A 14,623-nucleotide genomic window follows, 5' to 3' on the forward strand; every position below is an offset into this window, starting at 1 on the left:
TTAATAAACTAAAACTCAAAATAAACAATATTGGCTGATTAAAAAAGTTATTTTCCATAAATTTAAACACCAACACCTACTCAGAGATGACAATTTTTCCCACGGATTTGGAGACCCACGGGGAAAACTCGAAACGGGGATCGGGGCGGGGAATCCCTGTACCCACGCCGTGTTGAACCATTAATATTTTTGAAATGGGAACCGAACCCGAACCCGAAAAAACGAAGATCGTGACAGGTATAGGGGTAGGGATGTAACTCGAAGACTAGGATGGAGATAACAAACCCAACTCCACCCCATTGTCATCCCTCCACCTACTACACACTTTGTCACACAAAACCCCTTGTGACACCTCTACTGCCACGTGTTGTGATTTGTGACTATATACTTTAATGTTTTTAAGAATCTATCAAAAGGAGTCAACTTTTTCACAAAACCCCTTGTGACACCTCCACTGCCACGTTTTGTGTTTGTGACTGTATAATTTAATGTTTATCCGAATCTATCAAAGAATCAACTTTTTCATCTTTAAACGACTTTTTCACATATTCCAACTGATACATTCGTGTAAGCACACAAAATCTCCACACACGTGCAAAAATATCCCAATGATTAAACTTTATCATATGATGAGTCACTGGACAACCTTCCATCCGACTTTCCAATTTGTTATTATTTATCGAGTAGATTAGTCTGCAGTTAAGGTTTTATATCATTAGTATTTTGATCCGAGACAACATAGATGATCTACGTACTAGTGCTAGACTTTGACTCATTTATCGACTCCACGAGGGTCTTCAGATGGCGAGGTTCAGTATGGTATCGACATACATAGGAGCAGATGAATTGTGGTTGATGATATGTATAAGCAAGAAACCGTATATAGGATCTGCTCGGATGGTATATTTTGTCGATTAATTTTCCGAAGACTGAATTATATATTCATTAATAGGTTGTGTGAAGGCCACAAAAATTTATAAGTACTACAGCCCAAGAACTCGAAATTTTGGGCACATCCAATAAGTTTGAACCCATTCAATGACTTGATGACAACCTATAACGACAAATCTCAAAAATTAAGCCATGTCCGTATACCTATTGTAACACCCAATTGATGGCTACATTATAGCATTAAATAAGCTGCTTAAAAGCCTTAAAACGTTCACTAAGGCATCCGCTCAACTTCTCTCTTCCCAACTATAAGTAAGATCCAAACTATAAGTAAGAGATCAAACCAAGATAAAATAACACCGAAAACCTCACAAAAGTACAAGAAGAAAAACTGCAAAATTCGAGGCTTTCAGCAGCAGATTTCGTGGCATTATTTTGTCCATTTTCGAGTAAAATTTCTTGTAGCAACCAAATACTATATTTGAACTACAATCTAGCAACTCATATTCACGTTTGGAATCAAGAAAGACCAAAGTAATCGGGCTTATGTATTAAAAACGTATATACACGTATGATATTCTATACACGTATGATATTCTATGTTCCATTTTTGAACAATTTCGTTTGAGCATGATTTATTCGTTTATGTCTTTTCTAAGCTTTATATGATCCAAACATTGATATAATTCAATAAAAATTTGGAAAGCTATTATAAGATATGACCGCTATATGGTAGGATTATAACTGTTATATGACCTCTATATGATGAGATTATAATCATTGTATGGCCTCATCACTTGAGTATTAACATATAGGGGACATATATTAGTAAAATCGTGGAAATTAGATGAAATTTCAATGCTTCATGTTCAGGATATGATTATGATACGTTATGTCTTCCGTTAAGAAATGTTACGTTTAGAAAAAATATATGTATTTGTTATATATATCCGAACAATCCCCACTTGCTGAGTGTTTCCCAATTAAGTCACCCTTACCTCTCTCCCTATACAATACCAACAAACAAGTTGATGGACAAATGATGAGATGTCTGGAGCTGGTGAAGAAGCCACTTTCCAAGAAAGATTATTTTCATATTTCAATTGTCATTTTACGTTTTAAGTTTTACTCTTCTGCACTAATTGATTTCTTTCATGTTGTAAAGACAATGACGGATTATTTTATAAACTGGTTTGGTTATATATTGTATTACGAGCATGTTATTTTAAAATTATGTGATTGTTAAAAAACGAATGTGTCTATAAACCTAGGTCTCAGGACATGACATTTAAATGATATTAGAGCCAGCATGATCATAATGTGACTGAGATCCTAATATACAAAACGTGATAAGATGTCAAATTTTGCCAAAGGACCAGTGCATTCATATCCTTGACAATTATTTTCGAGGTAGTATATTAACCATCAATCAACGACCTAAAATCTAATTTATAGGCGTAATCAGAGTCTCATCAGATTTGACATCCTCTATTTTTGGTAACAAGCTTACTTTTTGGTCTATTTATGCTCATCAATGATGCATTTAAGGGATAGAATCGTGACTAAAAACATTTCTTCCTCACATATAAGTAACCCTCCCATTTTGCACAAAGAATATCACACCGATTTAAGCATAAATTCTCTAAAATCTCGAGCATGTTGCAACCATTTTCGAACATAATTTTGAAAAAGTTTGAGCAAGAAATGGCGACCCAATCTAAGACCATGAGTAGCCTCGAACTCGAGATTTAGCAACTTAGAGGGACCTTAACTAGTTTTTTTTAGAAGTTACTATTCTAATAAAAAAATTTACCTGCTTATGTGTTGTTTGATTGTTATGACACACATTCTTTTATATCTAAGAGGTTCACTAAGAAATTAGGAGTTAAACCTAAAATGCTTATTAAACCTTTTAGGATAGCAACACCTACTAGTAAGGCTATCGAAACCTTCGAGTTACATCGAGACTATAAAATCAGTAACAATAAGCATACGTTCAATGCCGACTCTATTCAACTCTCAATTGTGGATTTTGACATCATTCTGAGAATGGATTGTATAGCCAAGACTCATGCAATGGTAAATTGTTGGGGTAGAATGTCAAATTCCAAACCGAGAAGAAATCATATACCATACGCCTCGGTCTCGGGGCGTGACATGTTGGTTTTATAATGAAAGTTCAAGGAAGAAAGAAGAAAGCTATGTTTTCATTTTCTAAATAAAAAACTAGTACATCGATTAGTGAGTAGTATTCTCCAACTAATTCCGAGATCTTAAACCATGATGACCAACATCCTGCTAGGTATCAAAGAAATTTTCTTTGGAACCCACGATAATATTTTTTTTATCGGATCAGTCAGCTCAGGATCAAAAAATATTTTTACTGTGTCTCTAAGTTTTAATGTGACAATGTACAAGTCATCGTCATGTAACGTTGCGTCAACACTTCATTAACACCGTGTGAGAAAAAAACTAAAATTGCAAAAAGAAAATAAGAAGAAAGAAACTAAGATAACATGCTAAGATGAAAATTTGACAATTTAGAAGACTAAAATAAAAAATAGACAAATAAATAGGATCATAATTACAATTTCCTAATTAATATTATCTATTTGATATGGGTTGTCGCTACAAAAAAACAGAAAGCATAGCGACGGTTTTATTAAAACCGTCGCTATTATAGCGACGGTTTTTCTTGAACCGTCGCTTATCAAATTAAGCGACGGTTAAATTAAAACCGTCGCTAGAATAGCGACGGTTCAAGAAAAACCGTCGTTATAATAGCGACGGTTTTTCATAAATTGTCGCTAATATTGCGACTGTTTGATAAACCCGTCGTTATTTTGTGCGACGGGTTTTTTACCCATCGCATTATGCGACGGACTTGTATTCTACCCGTCGTTATTTTGTAGCAACGGTTTTAGGAAACCATCTCTTAATTTGACAAGTGACGGTTTTAATAAAACAGTCGCCGATCTAGAGATCGGCGACGGTTTTTGCAAAACCGTCGCCATAATAGCGACGGTTATGCAACAACCGTCGCTGATCTTATGGCGACGGTTTTGGTTGAACCGTTGCTATATAGTCGTCGCTATAATTCTATATATACCGAGGTTCGCAGACATTTTTCGTCTATCTCTAGTATTAGTTAAACTCTATCAATTTTTCGAAGTTTCGATTTTTTAATTTTGTACTAACATTTTTTCGTATTTATTTCGTAGATTTGCTCGTCGGTACGATTTTCCAGCGTTACGTGGAGCTGCATATCTTCGCGCAAATCAGGTTTTAATTTTTTTTTCCCCGAAAATTTACTACATAATTTTAATTTTTGCGTAGTAGTTTTTTTTATGCATTTTATGGTTACAAACCTTCGCTTCCTAAACGACGGTTTTTTTAAAAAAAATCTCCGTTTAATATAGCGACTGCTTTTTCAATACCGTCGCGAACCTTTGGATGTTCAATTTTAAATTTTAATTTTGTTCAAATAAAATATTTTGACTTTTTATCATCATAATTTAAATTTTCAAAACTAGCTACTATAAATAGATAAATATAAGTTTTCAATATTTCAACTTTTAGAAATAGCTTCAATATCATCCATTATCACACTTTAAAGAAAGAAAAACATTTATCTTTTATGTTTATCCAACTTGGGTATTTGGTAAGAGTAAATTCACTCGCATCCAAGATTTCTTGCTCAAGGTTTTTTAACCTTTTTCCAAAAACATCATGAAGATCAATAAATACTTGTGAAGATTGAACGGGATAATGGTCAATTTTTTTTAGCTTTATAAAATGTGCCACCAATACCAATCATCAAACTTTCATAATATCAATTATATGACATAAAATAAAATAATATGTATATAATTAAAAATATTATATATTTATAAAATTGGTTCGGTTAGGATTTTTCACCAAAACTTTGAACAAAACCAATTTTTTCGATATGATTAATTTTAAAACTAATATAAATCGATCGACTAAAAACCAAACCAACTATTTGATTTGGCTTTGGTTTCTACTCACCCCTAAATTGGGTAATGCATGAGATTGACTAATGTTTCAACTTCATTTCTTCAATGCTTGTTGCTTCCTCAATATCCATTGTTTTTGCCCTCTAAGCGAGAAATCCTAAATCCACATAAAAATAAATATTTTTATTTTTTTAATAATATAAAATAGAAGATTTTTTTAGTCTTCTAGTCTAGTCTAGGAAATACAAATATATGTAGGTTATATGGTGTAATTCGATTTGGACTATTCGAGCTGTTTCACAAATTAGGTCGAAGCATCGAATCCGCTTCACTCCAAAATAATAAAACGCCGCTCTGATTTCTGTTTCAATTCTCTTCAACAATGTCTTCCCGCTTCCAAGTAGCGGTGCTCGTATCAGCGCCTTGTTATCCGAACGCTGTTGCTTGGTCCGAAGAGAATCTGGTGGCGGTCGCTTCTGGTAGCCTCGTTACGATCCTGGTAATTGTTAACTTTTCAAAGTTTGCTAATTTTAGTATTGAATTGCTTTGATGCAATTTTACTGATACGATGTATAGCATTTGAGTCTCAACATTGAAATTGCTCATGTTCAGATGTATCCTGGCATTCAATCTGTTCTAGCTGAGTTTTTAGTTGATCAAGAATTTTGGGCTGTCAAGTGATTTTGTTAGAGTGAGGATTATGCAGATGGCATTATTAACCATGCACTGACATGAACAAAAATCAATGACCACTGATTCTGAGTCCAGTATTCAGCGATCCACCCGATGGTATCTGATCCCATGACTTAGGAAAGACAACTACTAAATCAATTGATTGCGTATAATGTAATAATATTTCTGAATAGCATGCTTATTTTTTAGCCGAAGACTTTTGCATTGTTGTTGAATTTTAAACGCCAAATTTATGCTTACATTTTAATCTACCTGATCTTCATAACTGGTCTGGAAGCTGTTTTACGTTGGAGTTCAATACAGGGTCTGATTTGAATTTGATAGAGAATCTTATAGTAGTTGGTCTATATAATTCATATTACCTTACTTTTTATTTGTTTTTTCAAATTAGGATTTAATTTTATACTGTTTGATTTAGCCTTCGAATCACTGGTATATGCTTGTTGTTCACTTGGTTAGAATCCTGCTAAACCTTCTGGAGCTGGATGTCGAGGTGTAATTTCTGTTCTCCCAAGCAAGCCTTTTTCCATTGGTGTCATAAATGTTGGAGGTACGTAGAATCATATTAAAAAATGAATTTCATAGTTTTGAATGAGCTCATTGTATGTATGTATGTACACAATTTGGATGCCATTTGGATTTCTGGGTTTGTTGTTTTACAGTGCAAATGAAAATTAATTTTGAGTTGAGGTTTCAAGTACTTTTTATTTTCTCAGGTCACTGCATTTGATTTTGTTTTCATTTTATCACAGGGATAGATTTTCTCTCTGGGTGCTTGTTGCCAATGCATGTGTCGCGGGATACACGACCATGTGTTAGGTCAATTTCCTGGTCTCCTGCAGGTCTTGCTAGCAATGCTGGGTACTGATACCATTACCCCTGATCGAAGTTTTTGTTTGAGTATGCAACGCAAGTTGCCTCCGTGAATTAATTCTACATTTTGCTATGAATCGTGCAGTTGTTTGCTTGCTGTTTGCACCACTGGGGGACGCATCAAACTTTACCGCTTTCCCTTCTGTGATTTTTCGGCTTAATGGATTGAGGTATTAAGTATGTTATAAATGAAGCTTTCTCGAAGTAGTGGTGGCAGGACCAGAATTATGGCTCGAGCTTGCTGTCCCTTCACTTTAATAATCTTCCTGAACCAAAAAAAATGGTGAAAATTTTAGCAATGGAATTGTTTCAATTCTTGTGTCTATAGATGCTCTTAATTATGTTTTTACTGTTGGTTCTGTGTTGGCTATGAGCCCATGAGTAGATTCATATTTGTGCTAATGTGTAAATTTGTTGTGTTAGTACTGGAGGCTTTGTTTATGTTTGGAGAGGCAATACCTAATCAACATTTCTTTCAAAAAGAATTTCATAGCCCTTCAAGTTTGTTGTATTTACGGTTTTGTTGCTTATGCATAATAAATGTCATGAATTTGGAATCTAGTATGTTATCTGTGATTCCTAAATTTAATGTTTGTTTTTCACACATTTGCTAAAGTTATAATCTGAAATTTTCTAGGTTATGGACATATCAGAGATGATGTATAATTATCTTTCCAAGATCAATTTCGGAGAGTCTCAAATTATATCTTCAGAAAGTTTAGATGTGAGTTGGTTCTATCTTTCAATTTTTTGCTGATTAGCGTTTCTTGCATATCCCCATATAATTTTCTAGATGAAATATTCTTTATGATTTTGTCACAGGGATAGATTTTCTCTCTGGGTGCTTGTTGCCAATGCATGTGGTGCGGGATACACGACCATGTGTTAGGTCAATTTCCTGGTCTCCTGCAGGTCTTGCTAGCAATGCTGGGTACTGATACCATTACCCCTGATCGAAGTTTTTGTTTGAGTATGCAACGCAAGTTGCCTCCCTGAATTAATTCCACATTTTGCTATGAATCGTGCAGTTGTTTGCTTGCTGTTTGCACAACTAGGGGACGCATCAAACTTTACCGCTTTCCCTTCTGTGATTTTTCGGCTTAATGGATTGAGGTATTAAGTATGTTATAAATGAAGCTTTCTCGAAGTAGTGGTGGCAGGACCAGAATTATGGCTCGAGCTTGCTGTCCCTTCACTTTAATAATCTTCCTGAACCAAAAAAAATGGTGAAAATTTTAGCAATGGAATTGTTTCAATTCTTGTGTCTATAGATGCTCTTAATTATGTTTTTACTGTTGGTTCTGTGTTGGCTATGAGCCCATGAGTAGATTCATATTTGTGCTAATGTGTAAATTTGTTGTGTTAGTACTGGAGGCTTTGTTTATGTTTGGAGAGGCAATACCTAATCAACATTTCTTTCAAAAAGAATTTCATAGCCCTTCAAGTTTGTTGTATTTACGGTTTTGTTGCTTATGCATAATAAATGTCATGAATTTGGAATCTAGTATGTTATCTGTGATTCCTAAATTTAATGTTTGTTTTTCACACATTTGCTAAAGTTATAATCTGAAATTTTCTAGGTTATGGACATATCAGAGATGATGTATAATTATCTTTCCAAGATCAATTTCGGAGAGTCTCAAATTATATCTTCAGAAAGTTTAGATGTGAGTTGGTTCTATCTTTCAATTTTTTGCTGATTAGCGTTTCTTGCATATCCCCATATAATTTTCTAGATGAAATATTCTTTATGATTTTGTCACAGGGATAGATTTTCTCTCTGGGTGCTTGTTGCCAATGCATGTGGTGCGGGATACACGACCATGTGTTAGGTCAATTTCCTGGTCTCCTGCAGGTCTTGCTAGCAATGCTGGGTACTGATACCATTACCCCTGATCGAAGTTTTTGTTTGAGTATGCAACGCAAGTTGCCTCCCTGAATTAATTCCACATTTTGCTATGAATCGTGCAGTTGTTTGCTTGCTGTTTGCACAACTAGGGGACGCATCAAACTTTACCGCTTTCCCTTCTGTGATTTTTCGGCTAAATGGATTGAGGTATTAAGTATTTTATAAATGAAGCTTTCAGGAAGTAGTGGTGGCAGGACCAGAATTATGGTTCGAGCTTGCTGTGTCTTCACTTTAATAATATTCCTGAACCAAAAAAAATGGTGAAAATTTTAGCAATGGAATTGTTTCAATTCTTGTGTCTATAGATGCTCTTAATTATGTTCTTACTGTTGGTTCTGTGTTGGCTATGAGCCCATGAGTAAATTCATATTTGTGCTAATGTGTAAATTTGTTGTGTTAGTACTGGAGGCTTTGTTTATGTTTGGAGAGGCAATACCTAATCAACATTTCTTTCAAAAAGAATTTCATAGCCCTTCAAGTTTGTTGTATTTACGGTTTTGTTGCTTATGCATAATAAATGTCATGAATTTGGAATCTAGTATGTTATCTGTGATTCCTAAATTTAATGTTTGTTTTTCACACATTTGCTAAAGTTATAATCTGAAATTTTCTAGGTTATGGACATATCAGAGATGATGTATAATTATCTTTCCAAGATCAATTTCGAAGAGTCTCAAATTATATCTTCAGAAAGTTTAGATGTGAGTTGGTTTTATCTTTCAACTTTTTGCTGATTAGCGTTTCTTGAATATCCCCATATACTTTTCTAGATGAAATATTCTTGATGACATAACAATTAATGATATGAATTCCAACTATTCTTGGGGTTTTTTCTTTATACAAGTGATAGGGAGTCGAGATAATGCAGAATCTGAATGCCCTAATGAGCCACCTGTATCTAGTTTAAGAAAGGAAAGAAAACGAAGGAGACAGAATGAAACTAATGTACTGCACACTGCATTCACTATCTGATTTAGTTTTATTATTTTATTCCATGACATGAACCTCCATACTTACTAAATCAGCTTCAATGCAGCTACATGATCTGCTTTCAATTTGAAAAGTTGTGCATTTTATATATGTCATTACATTGAATGTTTTGCTATTTTTATTAGGTTGCTGCAAAAAAACTTGACAATGTAAAAGAAAACAATACATGGGAAATTATTCCCATATCTGTTTCTGAAGGGACACCTCTGAAGATCAAAGAATGCAATGTTCAACTAATAACGGCACAACAATATGCTTCTCACAATGCAATGCTGACACCCCTTATTGTGGCTTGGTCACCGATTCTGAGGACATCTGAAGATTGGGTTTCTATTCCTCATAACTCCTCGGGATGCTGCTCTATTCTTGCTACTGGATTGAAATGTGGTCTAATTTCATTCTGGAGAATTGATGCACCAGAGAGTTATTCCATTATTACCCCTGAACTTCCATGTAAAGCATCAAATGGTGGCTTTCTCAAGGCACATGATACATGCATCATATCTATTTGCTGGGCTTTATATGGCTCTGAAATTTCAAAACCTCAACTTCTTTTAGCGACGGGAAGTTCTAATGGGAGGTGAGTAACTAATTAACCTTTTTCTGTTTTCGAAGCCAAAAGTCTAGCAAATTTTTCTTGACATGGGTTAGAACTACTGAATTATACACACACATACATATAAGGTTTACCTTTTATTTGATTATAACATTTAATTTTGTGACTTTCCTCTTCTTTTTGTTTATAGAGTGAAGATTTGGCAGGTGAATATTAAGGAACTTCTGAAGTCATCTGAAACTGTTCATGCTTCATTTTCTTTGCTGAGGGAGGTCAGCATATCCTGCTAAAAGTCTGCTACTTATCCTTTCAAAATTTAGACCAGCTACTATGATTATATCTTATTTTGGAACTTGTGATTGCTCATGTAATTAGGTTATTACTATTGATTCAGCACCTGTCTCCATACTTTCATTTACTGCCCCCTGCAAACACCACTAAATTTGTTCCTGGCTATTGGTAAAGGATCCGGATCATTTGAAGTGCGGACCATGAATATGACCAGCCATGAATTTGAAATAATTGGCTGTTATAGTGCGCATGACCACATTGTAAGTTCTCAACACCTTTTTTGGCATATGGAATGGCATATGATTTATCTTGTAAAATAACAATCAGGTCACTGGTTTAGCTTGGCCTTTTGATGGACTCTGCTTGTACAGCTGCAGCCAGGTAATAAATATTGAAGGAAGTGTTTTATTGATATAAATATGAATTTAGTATCAAGGGAGTGTTAGTTCAACAGATATTAAAAATTAAAAAATCCATGTTAATTGCTTTTGTTATCAAGTAATGACTCAAGCAGAAAGCCTTGAGGTTGAAAAGCTTGGTAGCCCTCCAAATTATTTGATCAGTTCATGTATTACAGGACAACTCTATGAGATCGTGGAATTTAGTTGGGAAAGCACTAAGGGAAATACACATTCCTTCAAATACTCCTGGTTTGAATAGCTACCCGGATGTATGCATTAATTTTTCATGTTTACTTCTGTTTTAAATTTGCATATTTGTTTCCAATAGACTCTAGATTTTCTCTACAGGTTCCATATGTATATGATTCTTGCTTTGGTCTGGCAGTATCTCATGGGAGCTTGGCAATTGCTGTGGTATCATATTCCATCCGTCCATTCTCTTATAGTAGGACTGTCTATGAACTTATCCTGAATATTGTACTAGTTTTTCTCTTTTATCAAATTTTAAGTCAAAATAATAAACTCACTCGATGTAGCGATTCAAGATTTGAAGAAAAAACTGAATCCTATTCATAGCATTTTGAGAAAACTCTTAGATAACATACCATCCAAAAAATTGATTTTTTACTTCTCTCATATTATGTTTTAGATGAGATTGGTCAATATCTTGCTTCTTGCCCTTTACAAAAATAAAGAAAATTTACTGAAAATAAAAATAAAAAGGAAAATAGAAAAATCGAAATTTCATCTCTCCGGAACAGTAGTCATATAATAATACCTAGGAAAGGAGCTTAGTTGACTGAAATGACTCTAAGCAATGGAATCTCTTGATCCTTTTCTTGCACTTGGTCACCTTTTACCTTATGCTGAACAGATGTCATTGATACCCCTGTACTTAAATCTAGTTCTAAGAAGTTTGGTGTCTGTTATTTTCAGGCTCGAAGATTTGATTCTGATTTATTTAATCCCATGTACCAGGAAAGGTGAACTTTTAAAATTATATTTTCTGGTAACAAATTATGAAATAGAAACTGCTATGTGGATAGATGCCTGCAACAAACAAGCACCCACATTTCTTTAAAAGAAAATTTTGATGATTTAGTCAAAAGCTGAATGGAAGCAATAAGAACTAACCGTTCAAACAGTTACCTATGTTTGATTGACCAATAAATGTTATTGTAATTTTACAGAACTCAGAAAGCTGCTATCGAGTTCCTTTGGATTGGAGGGCAGCAATTGGACACTTCCTCCAATATATGTTTTGATATTGATTTCGGATCATTTCCTGGTTTCCCTGAGGTAGAATTAATTTTGTGGGAAAAAAATATATTATGGTCTCTGAGTCTGTGTGGGAGTTTCAGTGGGCTTCTGAACATTTGGGATATTGTGGCAGCCCTCGTGTCTTTCAAACAGTCGATACCAAACTATGTAGAGCATATTCTGCAAAAATGGTTGACATCTTATTTTGGATCCAATTCTGGCATTTGTACTATGTTCTTGTCTACGACATTTAAAATTTTGCCCACTCTTTCAACCCGTAAGTTGCACCTCATCAATGTAATCATCAGGTATGTTGTGCTTAAAAATGATGAGGTGAGCGAGAGTAGAAAACACCAAGACTTGGAATGATTCAGTAGTGTCATAGAGGAACAGACAAATGTATGGAAGGAGTTGCAGTTGTGCTGTAAAAATGAACTACGGAGAAGACTTTTTGGTTTATATTTTTCTGCCATTTTAGATCTTCTGACAGATGTGCCAACAAATTTTTGTGATGTTGGCTGTTGGCGTCCTGATGAAAGGCCACAACTGGAGCACTATATCTCACTTCATGAGAAAATTGTCGAGGATGATTTAAAATTTCTTGGTGCCAAAGTTGCTAAAATTAAGAAGAGGTAATTCATGATGTTCTTATCTTTGTTGAACTTCTTTTGGTTCATTCATGCACACATACATAGTATAGCATCTTAAGATACTGTATCAATCTATTAGCTGAAGGCTGGTTCCATTCTTGCTTTATTAACAGGAGAGAGAGTTTTGAATATGAAGAACATTGCAGTTTTTGTTCAGTAATTGTGCCATTTGAATCAATAGAATACGCCATTTGTTCAGGTGTGAAGAATGGCAATGAAGTTGATCAAACCCATAAGCTACACCGGTGTTCTGTATCTATGCAACTTTGCCCTGCTAAATATTCCTGGTTTTGCATATGTTGTCAAAGACAAGCTTCAAAGTTGGCACCTCTAATTTTTTTCGCGTTGCCTTTATACCCTTCCAATTTTAAATCTTTTTTCGAATCTTCAGCCTTCAAGAAATCTTTCTCACCATGTTTTCCCTTATGTGGGATACTTCTACAAAGATTACAGCCTGAATATTTACTCTCCCCATCTCCAGTATAACGAAATTCCTCTTTAAAAATTGTCAATGAAAAGTCCTCCCTCTCGACTGAAATCCTCAGTCAGCAGCCCCTTACAATCTATGATTTATGGCAGGCCTCTATCTCCCTCAGCAGGTCTGTGTTTCGAATTTTTCCTTCTGCGGTGCTTCTGTGAAAATCCACTGATATGTCCTATACATAATAACTGCCGAGGAAGGATGTTTATTCTATTAATTGGTAGGAAAAATATGGTTGGATATTTGAATTTCCTAGTATTTTGTATTTGTTAGAGTAGGTGTCCAGAGAGCCAACTTGTGGCTTAGGTTTTTATTGGCTATAATGTAAAACGATCTTTATTTTAATAATTTTTTACGGTTTTGTACAATTATGACATTTACTTTATCTGTTTACCTGTAGAGCCCAAATTTCATACACGTAAAACCCATGCATTTATTTAATTATTCTTAAATCATTTAAATTATTTTAATCTGAGTTTAGCAGTGCATGATTTAATTAAATGCATTATTTTAAATTATTTATGACTTAGTGATGCACGTTAAAATGTTTTTCGAGTTTCATGTTTCAGGCGATTATTCGAGGCGGAATTGAGGAAAAGACCGGTGACGATTTTTGGCAATTTTTAAATGTGGTAATTTTATTTTAGTCGAGGATGGGGCGTTTTAAATAATTTATTTAGCCTTAGCACATTTATGCCTAAAATTATTTATTTAGTGAATTTTAGAATTTTAAGACTTTTAAAGTTGGCTTTGTGCAAGTTATTTTAAAGTTAGAGATTTTATTTAATTAGTGGAGGATTAGCATTTTATTTACATTTTAATTACGCATTATAGCAATAATTTATTCTCTAATTATTATCTAAACCCACGCCACACACACACTTACACATTTTACACACTTTTTCACACACTAATATCGGTAAAAAACACACACACACACTATCACAATTCAGTTTTTATTAATTTTGAGAGAAGAAAACTAGGGTTCTTCACTCATAGAGCAGCCGCCCCCTCCACTCTCCATCTTCCAACAATTTTCGTGTGAATTCTTCAAGGATTTTAGTGCCACGGTCGTCTCGGATCAAGCCTCGCACCGTTTCTGCTTCAATATCGTCGGTTTGGTAATGTTTATTATCAAAAGGCACGTATATTCTGTTCTTGCTGCATCGATCTTGTCATAGTATGAATTTTGATGCGTTTTGTGTGAAAACATGTGAATGATTAGTAGTAGTTTGAGCAGAAATTGTATTGGACGTATTTTGAAGTAGTTTTGAATCTCAAAATATTCGTTTTTACTGTCTTTTCAAATATTGAGATTTTTCAGTCGGGATTTTGATAAAACTTTCAACACAGAAAATGTAGAACTTTTTGATGCCTTCGATTTGATATAAAATTCTAGTTTTTTGGACGAAAAATGAGTGAGTTATGATGTTTTTCGTGAGACTGCTCAAACCGTGAAATCCATAAAATTTTGTTATTGATGAGTTTCTTGAAGTTTTATGTTGCAGGCTTCGTTGGGGATCGACGGGCGATCGTTGCTGCGTCTAGGTATGATTTTTATGATGTTGGGTTGGTATTTGGATCACCGTTCGTGTCGTTAGGCACCAGGTTGAATCAAAAGTCGTAGGGAGAATAATGGTGACGAATTTCA

At 34.5% G+C, this 14,623-nt stretch overlaps 1 protein-coding gene across 1 annotated transcript; it reads left to right on the plus strand.

Annotated features, from left to right (window-relative positions):
* The first annotated feature begins 5,250 nt into the window (after positions 1-5,250).
* On the plus strand, positions 5,251-12,949 carry LOC140804387 (uncharacterized). Its single transcript, XM_073160387.1, has 16 exons — positions 5,251-5,367; positions 6,021-6,111; positions 6,314-6,403; positions 6,520-6,604; positions 7,257-7,318; positions 8,200-8,308; positions 8,406-8,490; positions 9,459-9,913; positions 10,080-10,161; positions 10,508-10,561; positions 10,930-11,026; positions 11,456-11,564; positions 11,772-12,118; positions 12,332-12,473; positions 12,605-12,778; positions 12,883-12,949. Exons 1-16 carry the CDS (start codon positions 5,251-5,253, stop codon positions 12,947-12,949), a joined length of 2,166 nt encoding a protein of 721 aa, XP_073016488.1.
* The last annotated feature ends 1,674 nt before the right edge of the window (positions 12,950-14,623 follow it).

The sequence above is a fragment of the Primulina eburnea genome, chromosome 1 (genome assembly GCF_022965805.1).
Source record: "Primulina eburnea isolate SZY01 chromosome 1, ASM2296580v1, whole genome shotgun sequence".
NCBI classification, from domain to species: Eukaryota; Viridiplantae; Streptophyta; class Magnoliopsida; order Lamiales; family Gesneriaceae; genus Primulina; species Primulina eburnea.

What these genes read in the sequence shown, in the direction of transcription:
- LOC140804387 (XM_073160387.1), top strand. Translation starts at nt 5,251, where the DNA reads ATGTCTTCCCGCTTCCAAGTAGCGGTGCTCGTATCAGCGCCTTGTTAT. An exon ending in GTAGCCTCGTTACGATCCTG is followed by an intron (nt 5,368 to 6,020) that starts GTAATTGTTAAC and finishes TCACTTGGTTAG; the next exon opens with AATCCTGCTAAACCTTCTGG. An exon ending in CATCCGTCCATTCTCTTATA is followed by an intron (nt 11,027 to 11,455) that starts GTAGGACTGTCT and finishes TATGCTGAACAG; the next exon opens with ATGTCATTGATACCCCTGTA.